This window comes from Mytilinidion resinicola (assembly GCF_010093595.1).
Source record: "Mytilinidion resinicola strain CBS 304.34 unplaced genomic scaffold BDZ99scaffold_10, whole genome shotgun sequence".
Taxonomy (NCBI): Eukaryota; Fungi; Ascomycota; class Dothideomycetes; order Mytilinidiales; family Mytilinidiaceae; genus Mytilinidion; species Mytilinidion resinicola.
Genome location: NW_022985446.1, coordinates 455,533 through 477,886, shown reverse-complemented (window position 1 = coordinate 477,886; position 22,354 = coordinate 455,533). Strand labels below are relative to the sequence as shown.

Genomic DNA, 22,354 nt, shown 5'->3' with positions numbered 1-22,354 from the left:
ACTGCGAGGTCATCCATCTATATCACAATCGATCAAAGCTGTGACGGCGTTTTGCGGATAGTGTTAGTAGATCGGAGTGGGCCAGGAGACTGCGAGGGTGTAGCGAATACTTCAAATCTAAACGAAGAATCGGGATGCCTGTCAAAACGCATAACTTACTGTGTTTCAACCGAGAGCGAACAGCTCGTAATATGGTGGTTGTCAAAAAGGTCGGAAGCATGTCTGTGGATATCAAGAACCTGGAAAAGACGAAGCTAATGTACAAGGGTACAATTATTACATGCAAGCCGTTAATTTTGATAAGGTACAGAGGTGTGCCTACATCTCCAGTCGCCGTTCAAACTCTCTAATAAAAAGCGTGAATCAGAGTGTCTACTTAATTAGCATCGAGCAGGGAGGCAGATTTGCGATGTCTGCCGCTTTACCTCCGTGCCAAAAGATTGTAATAGGCGTAGAGGTGCACTCGTACCTTTTGAGGTTGTTCAAAACGCTTCAGTCGACGTTGTAAATCGGGGTATGTATTGTATCCCACTGAGCGTAAAGTACGGAATCTGAGGTCGCGCAAAAGCCACAGCATAATCCTCTAATTCCCAACGTCTTTCACGTTACGTCAGCCTCAACTTTTCCGAGTGGTTAGGGGTATACCTGACGTCGGCATGCAGTCTCCAAAACGCTCAAAACGAAAGGCCGATTCGCAACGTCTGTCAAACGGATCAATAACAACGCGCCAAATCAGGCCCCTCTCAAAAGCACTTTGACAACCGTTAAAACCTTCTAGGATGAGTCCAACGCCCTACACATAGTGCCATAAACATGCCTCCGACGACCTGAAACACGCACTTCCGGAACCGCGGTCCGTTCAAGCCTCACCAAGCAACCTCACCACCCATCACATTCCCAAAACCCACACAAAATCCACAAGTTCCATTCTCATACTAAAACTACAACCAAAACCTACAACGTCCAACTCTCCCTCCTCATCCAAACCCCCTACCCAACCCCATCCAAACCCCACCTACCTAGCCTCCCCATTCTTCTCCTTCAACGAGAGCTTCGAGCCTACCTTCCTCAGAAAAGCCGACGTAGATCTACTTCCATTAGCCAGGTTCCAAAACTCAGCGCATCCGCAAAAGGCGCCATTAGCGACCGCATATCCGCAACGGAGGGGACACCAGGTCACACAAGCAACACCAGACACGCAGAAGGCCAAGAATGCTCATTATTCCTCGACCCTCTGATATATCTGAGCTGTATAACGCGTGCCCATGCGCCCCATCCAAAACCGCCCAGGGAGAGAGACAGCCGCAAATCGCAAATAGGAAAGCGAGAAATCAAGCGTAAAGGGAGGTTTGAAAAAAATCAAGATCAAGGTGGGAAGTTGCTGGGGAACGACATTTACCTCCTAACGCTCCTCATGCCCTGATACGAAGAGAAGATGCCGCGGGAAGGCGGGTTCAGGCTAGCAAGCGAGCGCTGATGGGTTACAGGACGGCGGCCGGAAATGGATGACGCGCCTCCGATTTTGGCACCGGTGAACAGCAGTGCGTTGTCGCCTGGATATCGACTGGACGATCGGGAAGCAGATCGGCTCGGAGCGGTAGCATGCATCATCGAAGGCATTGCTGATGGAAGAGGGTGGAGCTTTTGGGCGTACCATTGGCCTGAAGGTGGAACAGCGTCGTGTTGCGAGAAAGTCGACCGATGGGAGTCGGGTCTAGTGAAGAAACCTTGGCTTTCGCGCGGGCTAGGATAAACAACAGCAGGCTGAGTCAGTCTTGGATCAGAAATCGGCGCGCGGTCTTCGTATATTGGCACATTGTTGGAGTTTTGTGGTGAGTTGATGAACGAAAGGCCGTTCAAGCTGCGAGGCTCGGCAAAGCGTGATTGAGTAGGAGCTATAAGATATCCTTGCGTGGCGTCCGGCAAGACTGGGCGGATAATCTGGGGCTCCTGGACTGGACGAGTTCGGTTTGGAATAGGATCGACGGATGTGCTCCGGAAAAACGGGCTAGTGACTGAATCAGCTAGATTGACATTGATGGTCCGCTTCGGCGCAGGAGTTCTAGGATCAAGGACGCCGGTTATAGTGGGATGGTTCGCTCCGGGGAAGGGTTTCTCGGTGCTGAAACCGTTCTGGGTCAGTATTAGGTCGTTTCTAGGCGGAAAGTATTGCTGGGACGCAGTTTGATGGTCTTCGCCATACCATTGATGGTCATTCATATATGCAGGCTGCGTCCATGACGTTTGTTGTATTGGGTGACCTTGCTCATACCGTGGGCTCGCACGTGTGTCCCTAATCCAGGGTTTGTTCCGTGAAGTCTCCTCTATGTGACGAGAAGTGCTCTCATTCGGCTGTGAGAAAGAATCCTGCTGCATCGAGGTTGGCGGACGATCTAGACGTCTCAGCGGCGACTTGATAGGCAGATTCACGCTGGCTCTAGCAGATTCGCGAAGTCTCGAATCACTCTGAACGTGCCTCAACTGCGGCGAAGGAACGTGTAATCTGTTGTCGACAGTCAGGTTTCGCAGGCTGGTTGCGCTCCTGTCTTGCATCGGGCGCTCGACATGCTGCATGCGGTCCGGTCCCACCAGGCTCTGCCATTGATCACCCTCGAAAACCTGAAGCTCGGGACTGCGCTTAGTCTGGCCGGTACTATAGCCATGGCCCCCATTCCTGCTCACCGGGAACTTTCTTGGAGATTCTTCTTGAACTTTTGAAAGACGATTAGGAGGCGGAGGCATTTGTTCCCGACTCTCAATTCGAGGCTTGACTTCATACTGGCGATTGTCCACTTTGCTAAGGTCATGCGACGAATCCAGTCTCTTTCGTTTGAAAGCTTTGACTATCAAAGCATCTGATGGGTCGCTACGGTTCGCTGAGCGTTCGACCATTGTTGAGTTTCCAAGTACTGAAGTCGACACATGGTGGCTCCCAGTGCCAGTATGGACAATTCCAGCGGGAGCAAGTTTCTGGTTCTTGTACTGCGCGTAGGTGTCCCGGTATCTGGCTAATACACTCTCGTCGCTCAGTAGGCCTAAATCTTGTTGGATTTCCTGAGCACCTTCTGGCGACAGCCGAGGCCGGCCTTCATTATCTCCAGGCGGCGCGTATCGTCCTTCGGGGATGTTGTATCCAACGCCTCTCAGCTTCTCTCTGAGCATTTTGTTCTCGCTAGGAAACGATCAGCCTAATGTTCAGTAACTGCTGCCGTCAAAACTTACCTGCAGAGTTTGGTGTAGCCGGCCAAGTAGTGTTTGATAGTAGGGGTTCGGGCTTCCCATCGCTTCACCGCCACCTCTATGCCTTTCAGCTGCTCATTCTCGCATTTCAGCTTCAGTATCTCCTCGGTCGCCTCATTCGCAGCCTTTTCAAAGGCCTCAGCTCCCGTCAATGTCTCTTCCAGGAGCTTCTGAGTTTCTCTAAGCTTGAAGTGCGTCTGGGCGCTGAATCTGAGAAGGGAGGTGTAATGAAACTATCGGTATACGTCAGTGATTCGTTGGCGCTAGGTTGGCGAGGAGGTGCTCACTCGAAGACCCTCCATCTCAACCGTACTATTATCAAGCGAGATGGGCGGGACCTTAAACCACACTTTCGGAAGCAGGGGATCATAGTCCTTGCGACTACGAATAGCAAAGAGCCGCTTCGGTGTAGATTCGCCCTTGGTCTGTTGGCAGAAAGGGCACGGCGCCGTTGGTTGTTGGCCTGCTGGGTGGAATGGCGCGCCTGTAGTGATCAGCAACGGGACATCGCATCGCTTCAGGACGCGAGAGAGGGTGAGGTGCGTACCGCCGCCCGGCAAGTGCTTGCTACAGGTAAGATGGGCGCATTCTGTCAGCCAGAGTTTAGTGACAACGCGATCGACCGGACTGTGGCCATCGCGCAGGCCCCGCGCGCTCTCAGGTTTCTCGTAGATCTCCGAAAGCGTTGCTTGACAGATAGAGCAGGCAAAGATGACGTCGTGCTCCGACGCGACTTGCCTCTGCGGAGACGGCGTCGCCATGGTGCGGAGACGGTGGGTGGTGGTTGTGCGCAGGCGGTGTGGTGAGGTTGGTGAAGAGCAAGGAGAGGTGAGATGCGAAAGGGTCGCGTAGGGTGACCACGCGAGCGAGGAAACTCTACAACGCGCGACGTCATAACACGCGAGGATGGGATAAACGGGAGATGGGATGAAAAGAAGATGGGACGAAAGCGAGCTAGGGAAACCTTTTTCTACGATGTCGGGAAAGGAATCGAAGCAGACCACAGTTGACGGCTGGTAACCTTGGGCCACATCTCGTCAACTGCTGCCCTTATATGGCGACTACGGTAAACAAATATCAACAAAACACTGCCATAAAAATCTAATCTTTAAGTTTTCAATGAGAAGCAGCATATTCACTCTTATGTACAACCACGTCCATGCTGTTTCTTTCTACCCACCCACAAACGCATCTTCAACGCCGCTTACTGGAAAGTTCTGCACGGGTAACTAAATCAAACGTTAGCCTACAATCAACCGCAAACCAGCCTCTTCTTTTCGAAGGCCTCCACACCATAACCACAGCAGAGAAACTACTCACTCGGCCGTATACGATTGCTCCTCCGGCATCTCATACCGCTTGACCCCCTCCACCGACCCAGCCCACGCCCCACTCGGCAGCGGCGGCATCCCCCCGGGGCCCAGCACATCCTTCGCGACGCCCTTCTCCTTCTCAAAGAACGCCGCCAGGCCCTTCTGCCCTTCCTCCTGCACAGCCACCAGCTGCTTCTGTCCCGCCTCCCCGATCAACTCGACCTTCTCCCTGCCCGCGCTCCCCACGCTCAGCAGCCCCACGCTGGTCGCTTGGTCGACCACGCTCAGCTGCGGGTACCGCCGCCGCACGTCGCGCTTCCAGTACGGGTTGTCCGCCAGATCCGCGGCTGGCACGGTCGTCGGGTCGTCGTAGTCGGCGGGCGGGTTGGCGCCCGGCGGCGGGTTGCGGAATTGCGGGTTCAGTGGTACGCCGGTGCTGCGCTGGGGGTCGACGGCGAAGAGGCGGTTGATGAAGGCATAGATGCCGCGGGGTTGGACGGTGTATTTCTGTGCGGGAGGAAGCTGGATTAGCTGAGGGAGCTACGGATGGGGAAAGCCACGTTGATTTTCTAGATTCAAGGGTGGTTCTTTGGAGATGAGGGCATAGCAAGGGTTGCGGAGAGGGAGGGGAGGTTGAGGAGTATGATGTGGTCGGAGTGAGGATGAAATCGGGTAGGGTCAACGCACCTTGGCCGCAGCAAGAGACTTGTTCGACATGGTGATTGAGACCCTCGATCACGGCCGAGTGGTGGAGTTGAGATGGGTCAATGGGTGCGCGAGACGGCGATGGGAGCTCACGCCTTGTGTTGAGGTTGCGGACTGCCGTTCGGGTGGAACTTCGGAAATGCTTGGCAAAGAAGCACGTGACACTCAATGCTCGAAACGATTTTGAGCGTCACCGCTCGTCCCCATCTCCATAGCTCTACAGTATAATAATCAGTACGCACATCACTCATAAGACTCATAATATTTAAATGTATCTTAATTGCAAAATCAGGGTCTAAAAACCTGCCACAGCAGCGCTGAAACACCACGCTTCAGAAAACCCCAGGTATACCGGATCCCATTCCATAACGCCATCCTGCTGTCCAAGCGAAGGTCCAAAGATCCACCCTACAAGTACCTACAAGAAAGCCGCCAATCAAATCATCAATCTTATCTACAAACCCCCTTCGAACATCTTCACACGTTCCGCGACTTTCGAGCCCGGACTCCCCGTTGGTCGTGGAGGAGATCTTGGCGGGGATGGAGGCGGAGATGGCGTTCTTAGAACTGTTTCCCTAGGATCTTCGTTCAAGACCTCCTGAATGCCCTCTTTCACGTCCTCGCGACTTCCTCCGCTCCTCTCTACACTCTTCTTACTCCGAACACTTCCCAGTCTGCTTAGCGCACTCACACTCCTCAAGCTCGCCGCGTCATCTGCATTGACGACCCGCAGCCTCGTGCGTGGGACTGTGAAGCTAACCTGGACGACCCTTGCCTCTACCGCTGCTTCAACGTCCCAGTCCATCTCCGCCTCCTGCTGTTCCTTTTGTCTGGCCTCCTCATCCTCCGGAGCACCCCAGTCATCACCGCTGTTACGCCGCCATTTAGGTCTGCCTTCTTCAGACGGGCCGTCAATATCGATATCCCAGTCGCGAGCGCCGCGTTTCGAGCGCCAGAAGCTGGCGTCGGAGGCTGCCCGGCGCGGTGGTGCTGTACTACGGGTTGGACTGACCTGACTAGGCGTAGTAGGGGAGGTAGCCGTCCACTCGCTGTATGGAGCGGAGGCGGTTAAGCTTTTGGTGCGGTCCTCCGGAGGTGAGATTGCAGCTGAACGGGCGAGAGCACGGCGTACGCTACCGAGCCAGCTCTTGCGGCGTTCGCGGGTGGGGCGAGAGTCCATAGAGGTTGCTGATGTTAGCACTGTGGTTGTTGCGGCAGACATTTCTGGGTATCCGTTTGAGCCGGCGACGGAACCTGAGGACGACTCGTATGATGTATCGGGTCGACCGCCGAGAAGCGCTTCGCCTTCAGCCTGGAGTTGACCGAAATTGGATCGCGCAGTGATGAATGAGTCTGCGTCACCGTTCGCAGTACTCGGCCGCGTACTCGTGAATGATCGGGTACGGGGATCTTGGGCACTCTGCCAGCCGCCGCTCTGTCGATGGTGCTTCTCGCGGGTGGGGCTGTTCTCTGGTGTTGTGAACGGGTTTGACATGGTGTTCAAAAGAGCTGCCGAGCGAATGGAGACGCTTCGAACTACGCTCCCTGCCCCAGTAGAGCGCGAAGAAAGGTTTGAACGCGTGCTTCGCTCGCTGAGATTCGAGCCTGTGCGGTCTGATTTGTCCGGAGAAACTCGGCCAGTGTAGGGGCTGGGGCCACGAGCCAGAAGTGCATTGGCAGCTAGGTCCCAATCCGGCGACCAAGCTCGAGGGTGATCCGCATTTTCATGTTCTGGAGAGGGTGGAGCAGACTGAGTGAGTAGGTCTCGAGTAAGGCCTGAGACTGGATGGCTGCTTAGAGGGTTCGGGTCGGTAAACGGATCTAGAGTCGGAGCATTCGCGAATGCGGATGTTCGGAGAGGGTTAACAGCTGCTCGCTCGCTCATATCTGGCGCTTTAGTCGTAACGTCCTGCTCTTCTTCTTCTAGCTCGTCAATAGGATGAATATCACCAGGTCCTTGCGCTCGTCTCTCGTCGTATCTGGGGATAAGGTGATGGTTTCCGCGTCCGGGCAAACTTCGACGAAGGCCTCTCGTAGGACTCGGTATTTCCACCAGTAGACCAGTACGCTCAGCTTCTTGATTTCCTGATCCCCTCCAACTTTTCGATCGAGTAACATCTACTGGGTATGGACCATGGCCAGTCGCATCAAGATATTCAGCCGCTTCGATGCTCCCACCTCGCCTGTCAATCTCACCCGGTGTGACTCCTTCGGCGTTGTAGCGATGAGCACCAAGAGCCAGCTCCCTCAGATCTTTTTCTCGGAAGTCTCTTTGCTTCCTAAGTCGTCGACTATACCAAAGATAGAACGCCAATAAGCCAACAACAGCTGCGCAACCAATGCCGATTCCTACGCCTAGGCCGGCCTTTTGCGACGTCTTAGAAAGAGGGCCAGTGCTCTGTTCTGCGGGCATTCCAGAAACATTTGCGGGAGGAGAGTACTCGGATATCCAAGTGTTCGACGTCGTGTTGAGGAAGTAGGCTTGCGTGTTTGCGGCTTGGGCGACGTTTGCGCGCTTGCGACGTGAGTTCGAGGAGGCAGGAATCGAGTAGCCACCTGCTACCATCATTACTCCACCGGGAAGCATTACTGCGCCATGGCCATATATGCCCGCGTCATTCGCAAGGTTAGGACCAGACGTGGCGGGGGCACTCCATTCCCATTGACCTTGACCTCCATACCCTTCGCCGACGTCAAGGACCGCGAGTTGAGGGTCAGCGGGCGTGCTAGTATCCCCAACCCATCCACCAAAGACCACAATTCGCTGTCCATCTGGGGTAAGCACAGCGGTGTGTCCAGATCGAGGGTCTATTTCTGTGACATCCGTTCTGATGGCAAGGTCGGTTCGCTCGGTGTTTGGTTGTTCAATGGGCAAGAAAGTCCAGCTCTCTTGCGGCAAAGAGAATAGCGCGACTTGCGACATGTTGATGAAAGCTTGACTTGTATGCCCACCGACTAACACGAAATCTTGCTGCTCCGTCTCGGCGCCTTCTGTATCGTTCCAGTAGCTAGGATCCAGTCCAGTCATAGAGAAGCCTGCTTCAGGTATAGGGGGCCCTCGGCTTGTAGAGATGCCAATTTGGTAGCCGATGCTCTTATCCGTCGAAGTTGGATCGATATTGACCATGAGGTTGGAATAGTTCGCTGATGACATCCACGCATCCTGCGTTGCATCTTCGAAGGGACACATGCCTCCAAAGAAGTATGCGCCCACATTCGAGGCATTGCTATTGACTAGGCTGGAGAAGGATACCCCGCCATTGAGGAAGTTGGGGCCAGTCACTGCGTTGTTGTTTCCCACATCTTTCGGTGTTATCTGCTCTTGTTTCCAACTGCCATTGCCATTCGAATCCGAGTGATCCGGCGTGAAAGTCCAGAGTTCTGCCCCTTCAGCACCAGCAGCGCAACTCCCAGTGTACACGGTAATGTTCCCTCCATGGTCGAGTACCGGGGTGAAGGCCTTTGCGATTTTGGAGTCGAGGAATGGCAGAGAGGAGTAGAGCGTCTTGGGGCTCAGATTGGAAGATTTAATCGAGGTGGATAGGTCCAGTATGTCGAGTTGGAATTGCGCATCCGTTGCCGGTTGGAATATGTACAGCGAGGAACTATTCTGAAGTATGCGCGTCGGATTGTATGGTAATTGCGCGGAGGCGGGTACCAGCAGGAGAGACAGGAGACCCGCCCATAAAGTGACGAGATGAGATCTCTCCATATTGACGGCAAACGACACGTCAGAACTCTGGTACGGTTGAAGCAGGGCTCCGTCGTCGGTCCGAGTGCGACTACAGGTTCATTGCTGTGTTGTTGAATCCCGTCCGCTGGAGTAATGGCTTGAAGGTCGGGTTCGAGGAGCGAGGGCAGAGGTGAGAGTAACTTCGACAGCGCCGTAAGAAGGACTGACGATCAATGAGGGGACTGAGGGAGGCTATCTGACAAAATGGAGAGGTTGGCCTCAGCGTCAAAAGGCCTGTAAACAGAGGCCCAGCCACAGAATTGCGAAACGGGGAAACCCTGAGTTCTGCTATCCGCCCCTCGACCTGTTTGATAAAGCGGATCCAATCGGCCGTCTCGGATGGCTGCCGTCGTCTGCTGGGCGCTGCACGAGCTGGGTAGCAACGGGTGGGTGCCAGGTGCTGCGCATCAAGCAAGATTGCCGCGATGCGAACGTGCCGTCGCCATGGGCAACCATACGGGGTGGGCGGCGAGACCCGCCATTCACCAGCCTACTACTAACTATTAGTGTCTTGATTCGATCTCGAACATGCCAACTTTTATTCGATAGCCGCCAGCACGTGAAGGTTCATGCTGGCGGGGCGTTGCGACCTTGGCAGTTCCCTTGAAGCTGAGACGAAAGAGGCTGGTCAACAACATGCCAAGCATTACCCACATCACGACTCTGGGATCCCTGATAGTACACTTCAATTAACATGATTTGTACAGTCACATTTATTTCCTTTGCATACAGAATATCTGACAAGCGAGACTCCTGTTCTGCGGCTCTGACCGGATCGGTAAAGAGATTATCAAGTTACTACGGCCTAAAATGAATGGACGGAGTATTCCCAAATACTTGATCTTTAGTGGTATCTTGCATTAGCTATTAAGGTTACATTTGAGTCTCTCAGGTCACATATCGCTAAACACTGAACCTGAACCCTCCGTTCGCGCACACCACGTTGCCGGTGCTCCATGCTGCATCTGGCGAGCATAACATCGCAACTACACCCGCAATCTCCTCCTCATACGCTGGTCTGCCACCAGCTTTCTTCGAAGCCTCAACAAGCTCCTTCGAATCTATTCCGTCTCTCGGTGCTGCCAGTGGTGTGTTCTGCAGGAATGGCCTTATCTGATCGAAGAATTCTGGCTTGTTGTTCCAGTACATGTCCGTCCCGACGGGCCCAGGATTGACGGCATTGACAATTGCTCGCTCTGCAAGCTCTCGTGCCCACGTTCGCGTCATTGCCTCCAACGCTGCCTTCGTTCCACCATATACAGACTGCGCAATGAAGCCACAGCTTGCACTAACGCTGGAGAGGTTCACAATTCGGCCTGACCGGTCGTGGGGAAGGTATGGCAACGCGGCTTTCATCAAGAAAAGCGGTCCACGGACGTTGATGTTGTACTGCCACGCAAAATCCTCCGCATTCACCTCGTCTATCTTGTTGTTGTGTGCCACGCCGGCATTGTTGATGATGATGTCCAGCTGGAACTTCTGCGTCTTTGGGTGCTGGAAGGAGCTCTTGGCCATTGAGATCAGGTACTCCGGGCCTTTCTCCGATCCCAGATCTGCTTGTACTGGTACGGCCTTGACACCGTATTCCCTCTGGAGTTGTGAAGCAAGTTCATCAGCTGGCGCGGCGGATGAGTCGGATATGTAGTTCAGGACGAGGGAGCAGCCTTTGCTGGCGAGGTTGTGACAGATTGCAATGCCGATACCTGGGGGAAATGGTAAGTTCGTGTCATTAACGCTGCAAAATCAGCAATGCATATTTACCTCTTGGAGCACCAGTCACAATTCCAACCTTGCCCTCCAGCATCCTCTCTGCGCTTCCCGCGCCTACGTTGGTGGACGGTGTCCTTGCGATTTGAGGGCGCCACATATCTGCTGTATCAAGTTGCTTTCTGGTGTTTTGGACTCGTTTCAAAGGCAAAAAGTTTCCATCCCCTCGTTGGTGGGGTACTTTGGTTGAGATTTGGGAATTGCGGGGCCGCGGATGATCCCCCGTCTCGAGGCATTGTCAGAGAATCTCTGGTGATGACCTCCCCTATTTCGAGGGATGGTTCAGAGCTTCGAGAGGTTCATATTGAGGGATGCTGGGAAGATGGGACAGGTCACAGGCGTCCCACAGCCTTGGCGAGATCATTCTGCTCTTCGGCATCCATTCAGCTGTTCCGGGCGTGCCCGGACTTCACCAAGAACAGATCGAATGCTCAACCCCATAAGCATGGAAGTCCCCGAGATATCAAAATCCGGGTATTGCTTCGTGTTGTCGTGACATTAGCCTGTGTTCGCTCCTGCCCTACCTCTTGGGTTCTTCAATACGCTTCCCAGGAATTCGCCGGCTCAAAGGTAGAATATCATAGGCAGATTTGAGCTGCCTCCCAAAATCAATCCCTGACTGTTTACTGCATTGCGCCATTCCAACACTGAGGACTTCGCCCCGCAGAACAGACCCGTAGCTCTCGGTACAAACCTCCGGTCATCTTAGATAATCTTCCTATCATTCGGCATGCTGGTCACTGAAATCGGGGTTCGATGCCTGCCACAGCACGGGAAACGCCCAGATCAGTTGGAAAAGGTCCGGGCCGGATCCCGGCGCCCGAACGGACTCCTCTTATTGGCAGACCAGCAGAATTACACCCTCGTCTTTGTACCGAACCTCACAGTGATTGTGGTTCTGCGACCATGAAGCAATGCGGCTTTGCCTCGCGTGGTGCGCGCGAGTGATGATGGTGACCGGCTTCCATAGCCGTGAACAAGATAGTGACAACTCTGCCCCAAGAAGAATCTGACACGCCGACGGACTCTGATGTGAGATCCCCGGACGAGCACGCACCCTCACGGGGACCCCAAAGCGGTTTAACGCTCCAGCGAATTACCCCACCGGCGCCGATTCGGAGTACAAAACTCTTCTTTCATCCAGACTCTGCCATCATTCATCCCCTCTTCACTCTCCTCCTCCAGCCTTCTCCTCGCCCTTCCACATCCAATTGTCCCGTCCAGCACCATTTCGCGAAGCCGACACATCTCATCCGCAGCCAAGATGGTGCAATCCTCGGTTCTTGGCTTCCCCCGCATGGGTGGAAACCGTGAGTTGAAGAAGGCCAACGAGGCCTACTGGGCCGACAAGCTCTCGCGCGCGGACCTGCTCGCCGAGAACAAGAGGCTACGCCTTGCTCACTGGAAGGTCCAGAAGGATGCCGGCGTCGACATCATCCCCAGCAACGACTTCGCGTCGTACGACCACGTCCTCGACCACATCCAGCTCTTCAACGTAAGTCTGCGAGACTGGGACACATGAGGGCCAATTCTGACGGATTCTAGGCCATTCCGGAGCGATACTCGAGCCAGGGCCTGGAGCCAATTGACGAGTACTTCGCCATGGGCCGTGGCCACCAGAAGAACGGAATCGACGTTCCCAGCTTGGTAAGATAGCATGACTCCAACTCTGCCCCGAATGGCGGTGTGCTGACTACAGTGCAGGAAATGGTCAAGTGGTTCGACTCCAACTACCACTACGTTAAGCCCACCCTCCAAGACAACCAGACTTTCAAGCTCGCTGCCGACCCCAAGCCAGTGCGCGAATTCCTCGAGGCCAAAGAGGCTGGCATAATAACCCGCCCCGTCCTCCTCGGCCCGGTGTCCTTCCTCCACCTTGGCAAGGCTGACCGTGGCTCAACCGTCGACCCCATCAGCCTTCTTGACAAGCTTGTTCCCGTGTACGTCGAGCTCCTCGAGAAGCTGAAGGCCGCTGGCGCCGAGACCGTCCAGATCGATGAGCCCGTGCTCGTCCAAGATCTGCCCGCTAAGGCCAAGGCTGCCTTCAAGCCCGCTTACGAGAAGCTCGTTGGCGACAAGCTCCCCAAGCTTGTCCTCGCGACATACTTCGGTGATATCGTTCACAACTTCGATGTCTTCCCGGCGCTCCAGAGCCTCCACGGCATCCACATCGACCTTGTCCGCAACCCGGAGCAGCTTGAGGCCGTTCTCGGCCAGCTCGGCCCGAAGCAGGTTCTCTCTGCCGGTGTCGTAGACGGCCGCAACATCTGGAAGACCAACTTCAAGCGAGCCATCGAGATTGTTGAGACTGCCATCCAGAAGCTCGGCCAGGACCGTGTCATTGTCGCCACTTCCAGCTCCCTCCTCCACACCCCCCACTCGCTCGACAGCGAGAAGAAGCTCCCGGCTGAAGTCAAGGACTGGTTCTCCTTCGCCGTCCAAAAGACTAGCGAAGTCGTCGTCATCGCAAAGGCCGCTACCGACGGCGCTGCTGCGGTGCGTGAAGCCCTCGAGGCGAACGCCAAGTCATGGCAGGCACGCTCTTCGTCTGAGCGCACCAACAACCCTCACGTCAAGGACCGCCAAAGCAAGGTCACTGCCGCCCAGCACGAGCGTCAGTCCGCTTTCCCAGAGCGATATGCTCAGCAAAAAAACCACCTCAAGCTTCCTCTGTTCCCTACCACCACCATCGGCTCATTCCCCCAGACCAAGGAGATCCGTATCCAGCGCAACAAGTTCACCAAGGGTGAGATCACCGCCGAGCAGTACGAGAAGTTCATCGAGAAGGAGATCCAAGACGTCATCAAGATCCAGGATGAGCTCAAGTTGGATGTCTACGTCCATGGCGAGCCAGAGCGAAACGACATGGTTCAATACTTCGGTGAGAGACTCGACGGCTATGTCTTCACCACCAACGGCTGGGTGCAGAGCTACGGCTCCCGATGCGTTCGCCCACCAATCATCGTCGGCGACATCTCTCGTCCCGCCCCGATGACCGTCAAGGAGTCGAAGTACGCTGCCTCGATCTCCAGCAAGCCCATGAAGGGTATGCTCACTGGCCCAATCACCTGCCTACGGTGGTCCTTCCCCCGTGACGACGTCCATCAGTCCGTCCAGGCTCAGCAGCTCGCTCTCGCTCTCCGCGATGAGGTTGTTGATCTCGAGGCTGCTGGCATCTACGTCATCCAGGTCGACGAGCCTGCTCTTCGTGAGGGTCTTCCCCTCCGTGCCGGCACCGAGCGTGAGAAGTACCTCACATGGGCTGTCGACTCCTTCAAGCTCTCCACTGCTGGTGTCAAGGACTCCACCCAGATTCACTCCCATTTCTGCTACTCCGAGTTCCAAGACTTCTTCCATGCCATCGCTGCTCTCGATGCCGACGTTCTCAGCATCGAGAACAGCAAGAGCGATGCGAAGTTGCTCAAGGTCTTCGTCGACAAGGCCTACCCTCGCCACATCGGCCCTGGTGTCTATGACATCCACTCTCCCCGTATCCCAAGCGAGCAGGAGATCAAGGACCGCCTCGCAGAGATGCTGGAGTACCTCAAGCCCGACCAATTGTGGGTCAACCCCGACTGCGGCCTGAAGACCAGGCAGTGGACGGAGACTAAGGCCGCTCTCACCAACATGGTGAACGCCGCCATCTTCTACCGCGAGAAGTATGCCGAGAAGGCATAAAGGCAGCATATCAACAGCTGCGCGATTTCTTGAGTATTAATGTGTTACGATAGCTAAAAGTTCAACCTGCATGAAAAGGACTCATTGGGGACACCGGGGGCGCAAGCGATCTCAACATCGGCGTTCTATATGGTGGTCTTCTGTAGTTCTTATGGGACGGCGAAATTTCAGGGCTGGGTTTCAGTTTGAAAAGTTCTTCATTGAACATTCAACAATTGGAGAAGACGGGGGGGTTTACATATTGAGCAGAGGGACGTGATTCCTTGCTCAACCTGATCATCCAGCGCTCGCCAATGATGGAGCTGCTGTGGATGATGCGAGGGCTGAGATAGTAATAGTCCGATTAGAGATACCAAATACCAGAAGTTTAACACTTTCAAATACAGCTCACTTGATTGCACGAACCCACCAGTAATACCAAAAATCTCTATCTCCAAGTTCCCATCTACAGTGGCAGGTCGAAGCTCTGCACAACGACAACGAGATTGAAGCTCCTGCCGCACAGATTTGATCTTCATTTGAAATCTTTGACGGTTTAGACGGCGCTTGGAGACACCAGGCATCACCTCGGTCAAACCGCCGTGAACTGGTCCGTGCAATACTTTACTCACACCTCATCTGGGCCTTTTTGGCTACATGCTTTCACAGAGCTTTCTATGATCTCTGAAATGGCAGATACAGCTGTCCGTATCGCATATGTACGCTCTGTGCTTCCCACTCTTGAGTCAGCCCTCCATTCCTTCACCAATTCCTCTTCAACCTTCCGCATCGTGCGTACCATCAACCCCACCACGACTCCTCCAAAGACCCTATACATCCTCGACTCTTCCTTCAACCCGCCCTCAATCGCTCACCTAGCCCTTGCAACATCCGCCCTACGCGATTCCTCCCCTACCGACGCGCCTCCACACCGCCTACTACTCCTCTTTGCTACCCAAAATGCAGACAAGGCCCCCAGCCCCGCGAGCTACACCCACCGCCTCGCCCTCATGATCCTCTTCGCGGAGGACCTCTCCCGCTTTTTAGTCTCTCAATCCTCCTCTTCCCCAAAATCGGACCTCTCCTCCATCTCCATCGACATCGGCCTCACCACCGCCCCATACTACACGGACAAGTCCACCGCCATCGCAACCTCCGAGCCCCCTGCCTACCCTTCCAGTCCAGTCCATGTACACCTCGTCGGCTTCGATACCCTCGTCCGCTTCTGCAATTCGAAATACTACCCCAAACACACCCCGCCGCTGTCGGCGCTGGTCCCGTTGTTCGGGGCGGGGCATAAGCTCAGGGTTACGGAGCGCCCCGCGGACGCGTCTGACGCGTCGTCGGATGCGTATGGGAGTGTGGAGAGCCAGAGGGAGTATGTGGACAACTTGGCACAGGGTGGGCTGGAAGATGAGGGGTTTCGGAGCGAATGGGCGCGGCAGATTGATTTGGTGAGCGCGGCGGAGGGGACGGGTGTTAGTTCGACGAGGGTGAGGAGAGCGGCGGAGGGAGGGGAGTGGGAGGTTGTGGGGAGGTTGTGTACGGAGGGGGTGAGTGCTTATGTGAGGGAGGCTAGGCTTTATAGAAAAGAGGAGGATGGGACGCGGTAGAGGGAGGGTTCATTATCGCCGAGGCGATTATTGACCACGATCTCATGTTTCGATGAGCGATGCCTGTTCTTCGAACTGAGCTTATGACAACTTACGACTCACGGAAGGAGCAGTTGGGATGTCGTCTTCCGCCGGAAACTAAGAGCCGCGGTCTAACACCATTTAAAGAATTGGAAGGGAGTGCTGTCCATGCTAGCAACTCCTGGAAAATGTACCGGAAGCCTCCAAACAGGCAAGGAAGCACAGACGCTCACAGGCCATTTCCCTGCCATTAAAACTAATGAGTCCAAAATATTGTTCCGTCTTTCAGTTTTGTCATCTTGTCAATTAGCCTTTTCATTCAAAGTTGATATATATCGACACTTCGTATATCAGCATTTCTACCTCAAACGGGCAGGAGAGTATATGGAAAGGTTTGTGGGCTCAATCACGATTTTATGAGCACAGTGGAAAGCAGGATAGGCCTGCACACTCAACGGCAGCCATGATGGATCACCCAATTGCACGTTTCTAGCAATAAATGGCAATCACGTTCTGTACCTTGTTTATTCTCACGCGTTTGATCCCTTCCTGCTTTTCGTTCTCATCCTTCTTACACGATACCACTATCATCATCCAGCGAAGCCAGGACGTCGTCTCGTCTTCTCAAATCCCTTCTCCCCGCTTGTTCGCCATGAGAAATGCCTCCTGCAAAACTTTGCTGCACTGCTGAACAGCGTTCTGGGTCTTCGTCGCCGGACCTTCCAAACGCCCGTCTTAGCAACGCAACGCCAGCTAAGCGTCTTCTCTTCGAAACTACGGGGGACTCGCAATTATCTCAAGTCACGAGTACACGATCCGAAGACATGCATGAACTACAGCAAATCTTCAACGGTGCCACAGATGGTGGTTCGTCGCCTACTCGCTCGGGCTTCCACATTCGAAAGAGTATGTCCACCCCAACCGGTAACAAGGTTCACAAAATCAAGAGCGTGGGTGCTTTGATCAAGAAGAGGCTTTCTAGGGATTTGTCCCGTTCTCGATCCAAGTCTAGCCTACCCTCGGTGTCTGGGAAAGGTGCCAAAGGTGACGAAAATGATGCGCAGGGTACCGTCGTCAAGAGTGCTGTCTCTGGTGCAAACTTGGAGGTCAAGATTACAAAGGAGGACCTCAAGAAAAATCTTCTTAGCAGCCGGAGCCCCGACGAAGGAGGATATGACGATGATGCGTTGGAGTTGGATGATGTGGTGAGGAAGCTAGGAAGGAAGACACCGACGAGGAGGCTCAGCATACATAGTGTGGAGTGGACTACGCCCACCACAGGAAAGTGAGTCTTGGTTTCTCAGCTTTGCGGTCAACTCGCAGATGAAGTTAACATTTAGTAGCAGCAAAGCATCTGTTAGCTCGACTCGTCATCGCCAGTCTTGCAGTGTAGAACCTGGAAGTCAGCCTTATCAGATCAGCAAATACACCCTGCCGTCATCCTTACCCACCTTTCCAAGCGTACCTCAACTTCCAAGCTCTCCGAGCCTGAGAGTCAAATGGATGTTGAAAGCAAGACAGCTTCGACGGTCTCAATCGGCATCATCCATCGAGATGCTACTTCCGAAATTGAAGCCGCTCGAACCTATACGTTTGCCAAGCATATCTTCGCTTGAAGCGACGCCTTGGTCATTGTCCATGGCCGAGAGCCTTCAACTCTCGGAGTTTCCTTCGCCTCCGGCTGAATCAAAATCGACTGGGCTGGGCCTTCGCAGTATCTCCCTGCATGAGCGGTCTCTTTCTGTCCCGTCTCGCAGCCCTTCGAAGAGGGGGCAAACCCACCAAAGCACAACTTTAGGTGGCCTGAAACGTTCTGTCACGGATACAGTTCACCAAGAGCCTATCCGAGCGCTTACTGAAAGAGAGACTGTCTCCCGAAACAGGAATGATGAGGACGACAGTCGCAAGTCCGTCCACCTTTACGACATGCGAATCTCCCGCCATCTACGGTCTGCATCTCTGTTGTCATCCGTTGCGTCAATGAACAGCCCTCAACATGCAAGGACGCCAACTCCGACCAAACGAGGGGAGCGAAAGACAAGCTCGGGACTGGATAGCACCAATATTCCCGCAGCTTGGGGAAACGTCATCAAGAGCGATGAGCCTGGACATCATGATGAGAGCTCCTCCATCTATTCCTCACGACCACAGAGCCCACATGATAGTGTCAAGGAACCAGCCGTCAATCTTAGAGCGGTCGCTCAAGCTGGCAAAGCTGTGAGCATCATAAAGAAACCCTCAGCTCTAATATCAGAATACACCAGCACCGGCTTGAACATTTCTCCTCCTCGAGACCGAGTACCATCAATTGGAACCAGTGTGCTGAAGCCCGGAAACTTGGCGTCTGGCTCCTTCCGCCCTTCCATTGACCCATTCATCACTATCACCAACATCGACGAAGACGCCAAAGCCACAGATACTCTTCTTGCCCAAAAGCCCCCCTTCATCTCTGCATCGGCAAACTCTAGTCAAACGAGTCTAAGCAAAAAGTCACGCTTCCTCGAAAACTTCAGCCCTGCATCTTCTCAAAAGAAGGCCTCCAAGACTCTTAGCGCCGTATCAAAGTTCCTCCTTACTCGCGGCAACAGCGTAATCGGACGCAGCCAGAGCATCTCCGCCCTCCGTGGAGGAGACGGGCCCAGCGACGAAATAGACAGGCACATTGCCGTCAACCCAAACAAGGCAGACAAGAAGCGGGAACGACGGCTCTCTCGGTCTATGATCAGCCTGAAGAACGAGCAGCAGCCCCTAGCGCAGCATCAGCATGATGCCAGTCCTATGTGGGAGCGCGCACTGAAGCAGTACCAGGAGGAGCGCAGCGTCATGTTCCTTTCTCCGGACAGATCAACTGCTCCAGCCGGTAACCCGTTCCGTGAGCGCAGCAACAGTTGCTCCAGACGGCTTTCTGTCAGCACGTCGTCCAGGACAAACCCGTCTCTGTCGTCGACAGTGGAGGAAGATACGCCCGTCGACCTGTCCTTGACGCCAGGCTCTCCAGGGCATAGTCCAGCTCTCATACCCGTGCACAGCCAGAGCAGTGGCGTCAGTGGAGCCGTCAGCGAGGCTGACTGGGACCGAGTTGGTCAAGAGGGCTTCAAGAAGCGGGTGTTCGAGGGGTCTGAGAGCAAGGCAGCGCTAGGGGCTTGGGGACAGTACCCCAGCCACACCCGCGAGATGCGAGGCGGCAGTGCCGGACCAGACGACCGAGTCTTCCCACGAGACTTCGCCCTCCAGCCGCCCAACCCAGCCTCGCAAATGAAGAAGCCATCCCGCAGCGCGACCATGTTCAACGTCCAGAACGTCTTCTCCACCGCCAGCCCGAGCAAGAGCGGCCTCGGCGACGTCCAGCGCTCCGAGATCTCAAAGCGCAAAGCCAAGCTCGCCAAAAGCCACTCCATGACCTTCGGCAAGACCTTCCTGAAGAACTACGGCCGCCTCTTCCGCTCCTCGAGCTCCGAGTTCCGCAAATTCGGCCACGGCCACCGCAGCAGCGTCGCCGAGGGCGGTGTGCTCGAGTACCCGGAGCTCGAGATGCTGCCCGAGGTTTTCTTAGGCCACCACGTGCAGCAACAGCGCGCGCGCTCTGCCGCGGACGCGATCGAGATGCAGGTGCTCGACGAAGATCAGACTAGAGACACGGACGCTGATACCGTGATCATCACGGAGCCCACCGAGGACGGCGACAGCGCCGACGGCGACGGCATCGACGGCGACGGCCGACTCGACGGCGCCGCGGATGTCCCCCTCCCCCCGCCAACCCCGGCAGAGCACCCAGACGAGGCCGTCCCGGCGGGGAAGAGCGACAGCGCGCACAACTGGTCCTGCTTCTACGCCTCGTGCGTCGAGTACCCGCTCGACGACGTGCGCGCCGAGCTCGCCGCGAGCAGCGGAGAGCTGGCGCCGTCGGAGAGTCGGCGCTATGCGTCGGAGACGGCGCTGAGTCTGCCACTGAGGTTTAGCGAGGCGGAGGGTCCGAAGGGGGGGAGGAGGAGCTGTAGTGCGTTTGTTTATAAGATGGGGCCGCGGATGGGGAGGGAGGGGGGCGGGAGTGCATGTAGTGTGAGGAAGAGCACGGCGGATCTAGTGAGTGGGTTTTTGGAGGCGGAGAGGGTGGAGAGGGAGAGGGTGTTGGCGTTGGATGGGGCGGGGGTTGCGGGAGAGGGGGCGATGGGGATGAGGGTGGTTAGTGTTTGACTCGTGGTAGGGGTATGGTTGGTTGCGGTTTCTTTGGTTGTTGGGATAGGGCGGGTTGGGTGCTGGTTGTTATTGTGTTGTTTGGGATAGCTTTGGGGTTGGGATTGGGTTCGGGATTAGGGTTTATGGTAGTGATTAGAGAATAGGGGAGGGTATGGTGTTTTCTTATTCGTGTAGTGCGCTTAAAAGGTATTCTACCTTTTGATAGCGTGTCCCCTGCTTGGGAGGTTAGATAGCATACCCGTATCAAATTCATATGTTACGAAGGCACAACGGTTTTCGTTCATCTCGTCTTCGATATTCTCGGCTACCGTTCATTCAATCAATCAAGCTAGCATCTCGAATTTGATTTAACTGATATATTAGCCAGCAGAGATTCAAATTTGTTGGATTAATTGAAGCAATGTTGAATTGATGGATTGGCTGATTGATTGATTGAAATGGTTCACGCCGAGCACCTTTCGGGTACTAGATTTCCCTAAGAAGAGTGAAGTCATATCAGAATCTATTTTTTTACTAACTACCTATCACGTTTCTCAGCCGATCAATCCAATCAATCTGTTGATTTAGTTGATTGAACGGCAGCCCTAGGTTTCCTATATTAAGGCGAAGGTAATTATTATCGATTCGTGTAGTATATAATCCTTTTTGAGCCTTGGAAGAGTCTTGAAAAGAAGACGTTAGATCCACGAGTACTAAGCCGAAGTAGACCTAGCAACGGTCGTGATCTCATCTCATTCCAACAGCCTCGATCAGCTACCCCTCAAACAATCTAGCGACGCTTCATACTAAACGTCTTGGACCCCACGCCGAGCCAGACCCCTGATCGAGCCACTCCTTTTTCCGTCCACCACCACAACATCTTCCACCACAATAGCACAACGATTTCTACACCAAATATGACGCCACCTACATCAAACGATGCAGAAACTTCCAAAGGAGCTCGAATCCAGCTTGCCCTCAACGCATATCACAATGGGACCGTCTTATCGCTGAACAAAGCGCGCCAAATGTTCAATGTCCCATATGCAACTTTGAAGGCGCGCAATGCTGGCAGGCGCTCCGCTCAAGACACCGGACAAGAACGACAACGCCTGTCCGTACAGGAAGAAGCTTCCCTTGTCAAATGCATTATTCAAATGGCAATTTGGGGCTGGCCCATCACCATCTCATACCTGGAAGGCCTAGCTATCAACCTCCTTCGAAAGAAAGGGGATCTTGATCCTCTTGGACAGAATTAGTATAAGAAGTTCCTCAATCGGCACCCAGATATTAAGTTTAAGCTTTCTCAACCGCACAATCAATTAAGAAAGGATGCCGCAGAGTACAAGGAGCTGGAGAACTAGTTCTCTCTCTATAAGGAAACCATTAAGAAGTATAGGATTTTACCCGAGGATTAGTATAATATGGATAAGAAAGGCTTTATAAAGGGCATAGGAGACAGCTGCAAGGTCTTTATCCCTGTTTAAGAGGAGAAGGCTTAGACAATTTAACCAGGAGATCGCGATTGGGTATCAACAATTGCAGCTATTAGTATAAGTGGATACTCGGTTCCACTATTTATTATCTTTCAAGGTAAGCAAATCCAACACTCCTGGATTGCCTTGTCTATTGATTGTCGCACTGTTATACAGGTTAGCCCGGCTGGCTGGACCAATTGTAATATTGCTATCAGCTAGCTGCAGCATTTCAACAGCTATACAAAGCCAATTAGGGAGTATAGGCTCTTAATCCTAGATGGCCATAATTTGCATATATCGCTTGAATTTATGCAATATTGTAAGGATGCAAAGATTATTGCCCTCTGCTTGCCGCCTTATTCAACCTATATTCTCCAGCTGCTTAATGTTAATATTTTTTCGCCTGTTGCAAAGGCGTATAAAAAGCAGATTCGGGAGTATAGCATCTTTAGGGCAGAGCACATTTTAAATAAGCAGTTTCTTATCTTCTTTTAACATGCAATAAAGCAAGCAGTTATAAAAGCTAATATTATAAGTGCATGGAGAAAAGCAGGCCTGCTTCCTTTTAATCCAGCATCGGTACTCTAAGAATATAGGCCAAAGACTCCCCCCTTTGTTAGCTTATCTTATAGCAACGGATAAAGCCTTAAG

General features: G+C 53.8%; 7 protein-coding genes across 7 annotated transcripts; 3 read left to right on the top strand and 4 right to left on the bottom strand.

Annotated features, from left to right (window-relative positions):
• Positions 1 to 1,012: 1,012 nt before the first annotated feature.
• On the bottom strand, positions 1,013 to 4,001 carry BDZ99DRAFT_571256 (uncharacterized protein; the record flags this gene model as incomplete). Its single annotated transcript, XM_033728073.1, has 4 exons — positions 1,013 to 3,172; positions 3,223 to 3,473; positions 3,528 to 3,724; positions 3,788 to 4,001. 4 exons carry the CDS (start codon positions 3,999 to 4,001, stop codon positions 1,396 to 1,398), a joined length of 2,439 nt encoding a protein of 812 aa, XP_033576397.1. The 3' UTR covers positions 1,013 to 1,395.
• Positions 4,002 to 4,180: 179 nt separating this feature from the next.
• BDZ99DRAFT_571255 (21 kDa subunit of NADH dehydrogenase) lies at positions 4,181 to 5,270 on the bottom strand (the record flags this gene model as incomplete). The annotated part of the gene is made up of 3 exons (XM_033728072.1): positions 4,181 to 4,469; positions 4,561 to 5,060; positions 5,241 to 5,270. The coding sequence occupies 3 exons, from the start codon at positions 5,268 to 5,270 to the stop codon at positions 4,445 to 4,447; spliced, it is 555 nt and encodes a 184-aa protein (XP_033576396.1). The 3' UTR covers positions 4,181 to 4,444.
• Positions 5,271 to 5,526: 256 nt separating this feature from the next.
• Positions 5,527 to 7,842, bottom strand: BDZ99DRAFT_463234 (uncharacterized protein). Its single transcript, XM_033720031.1, has one exon. The coding sequence runs from the start codon at positions 7,822 to 7,824 to the stop codon at positions 5,713 to 5,715; it is 2,112 nt and encodes a 703-aa protein (XP_033576395.1). The 5' UTR covers positions 7,825 to 7,842; the 3' UTR covers positions 5,527 to 5,712.
• Positions 7,843 to 9,760: 1,918 nt separating this feature from the next.
• On the bottom strand, positions 9,761 to 11,078 carry BDZ99DRAFT_417335 (NAD(P)-binding protein). The gene is made up of 2 exons (XM_033716820.1): positions 10,753 to 11,078; positions 9,761 to 10,694 (listed from the first exon to the last, which is right to left on the bottom strand). Exons 1-2 carry the CDS (start codon positions 10,856 to 10,858, stop codon positions 9,895 to 9,897), a joined length of 906 nt encoding a protein of 301 aa, XP_033576394.1. The 5' UTR covers positions 10,859 to 11,078; the 3' UTR covers positions 9,761 to 9,894.
• Positions 11,079 to 11,913: 835 nt separating this feature from the next.
• BDZ99DRAFT_498792 (cobalamin-independent methionine synthase) lies at positions 11,914 to 14,760 on the top strand. The gene is made up of 3 exons (XM_033723607.1): positions 11,914 to 12,253; positions 12,304 to 12,405; positions 12,463 to 14,760. The coding sequence occupies exons 1-3, from the start codon at positions 12,023 to 12,025 to the stop codon at positions 14,434 to 14,436; spliced, it is 2,307 nt and encodes a 768-aa protein (XP_033576393.1). The 5' UTR covers positions 11,914 to 12,022; the 3' UTR covers positions 14,437 to 14,760.
• Positions 14,761 to 15,104: 344 nt separating this feature from the next.
• BDZ99DRAFT_488399 (Nucleotidylyl transferase) lies at positions 15,105 to 16,028 on the top strand (the record flags this gene model as incomplete). The annotated part of the gene is made up of 1 exon (XM_033722903.1): positions 15,105 to 16,028. One exon carries the CDS (start codon positions 15,105 to 15,107, stop codon positions 16,026 to 16,028), a length of 924 nt encoding a protein of 307 aa, XP_033576392.1.
• Positions 16,029 to 16,708: 680 nt separating this feature from the next.
• BDZ99DRAFT_531730 (uncharacterized protein) lies at positions 16,709 to 20,475 on the top strand (the record flags this gene model as incomplete). The annotated part of the gene is made up of 3 exons (XM_033726463.1): positions 16,709 to 17,334; positions 17,411 to 20,231; positions 20,452 to 20,475. 3 exons carry the CDS (start codon positions 16,709 to 16,711, stop codon positions 20,473 to 20,475), a joined length of 3,471 nt encoding a protein of 1,156 aa, XP_033576391.1.
• Positions 20,476 to 22,354: the final 1,879 nt, after the last annotated feature.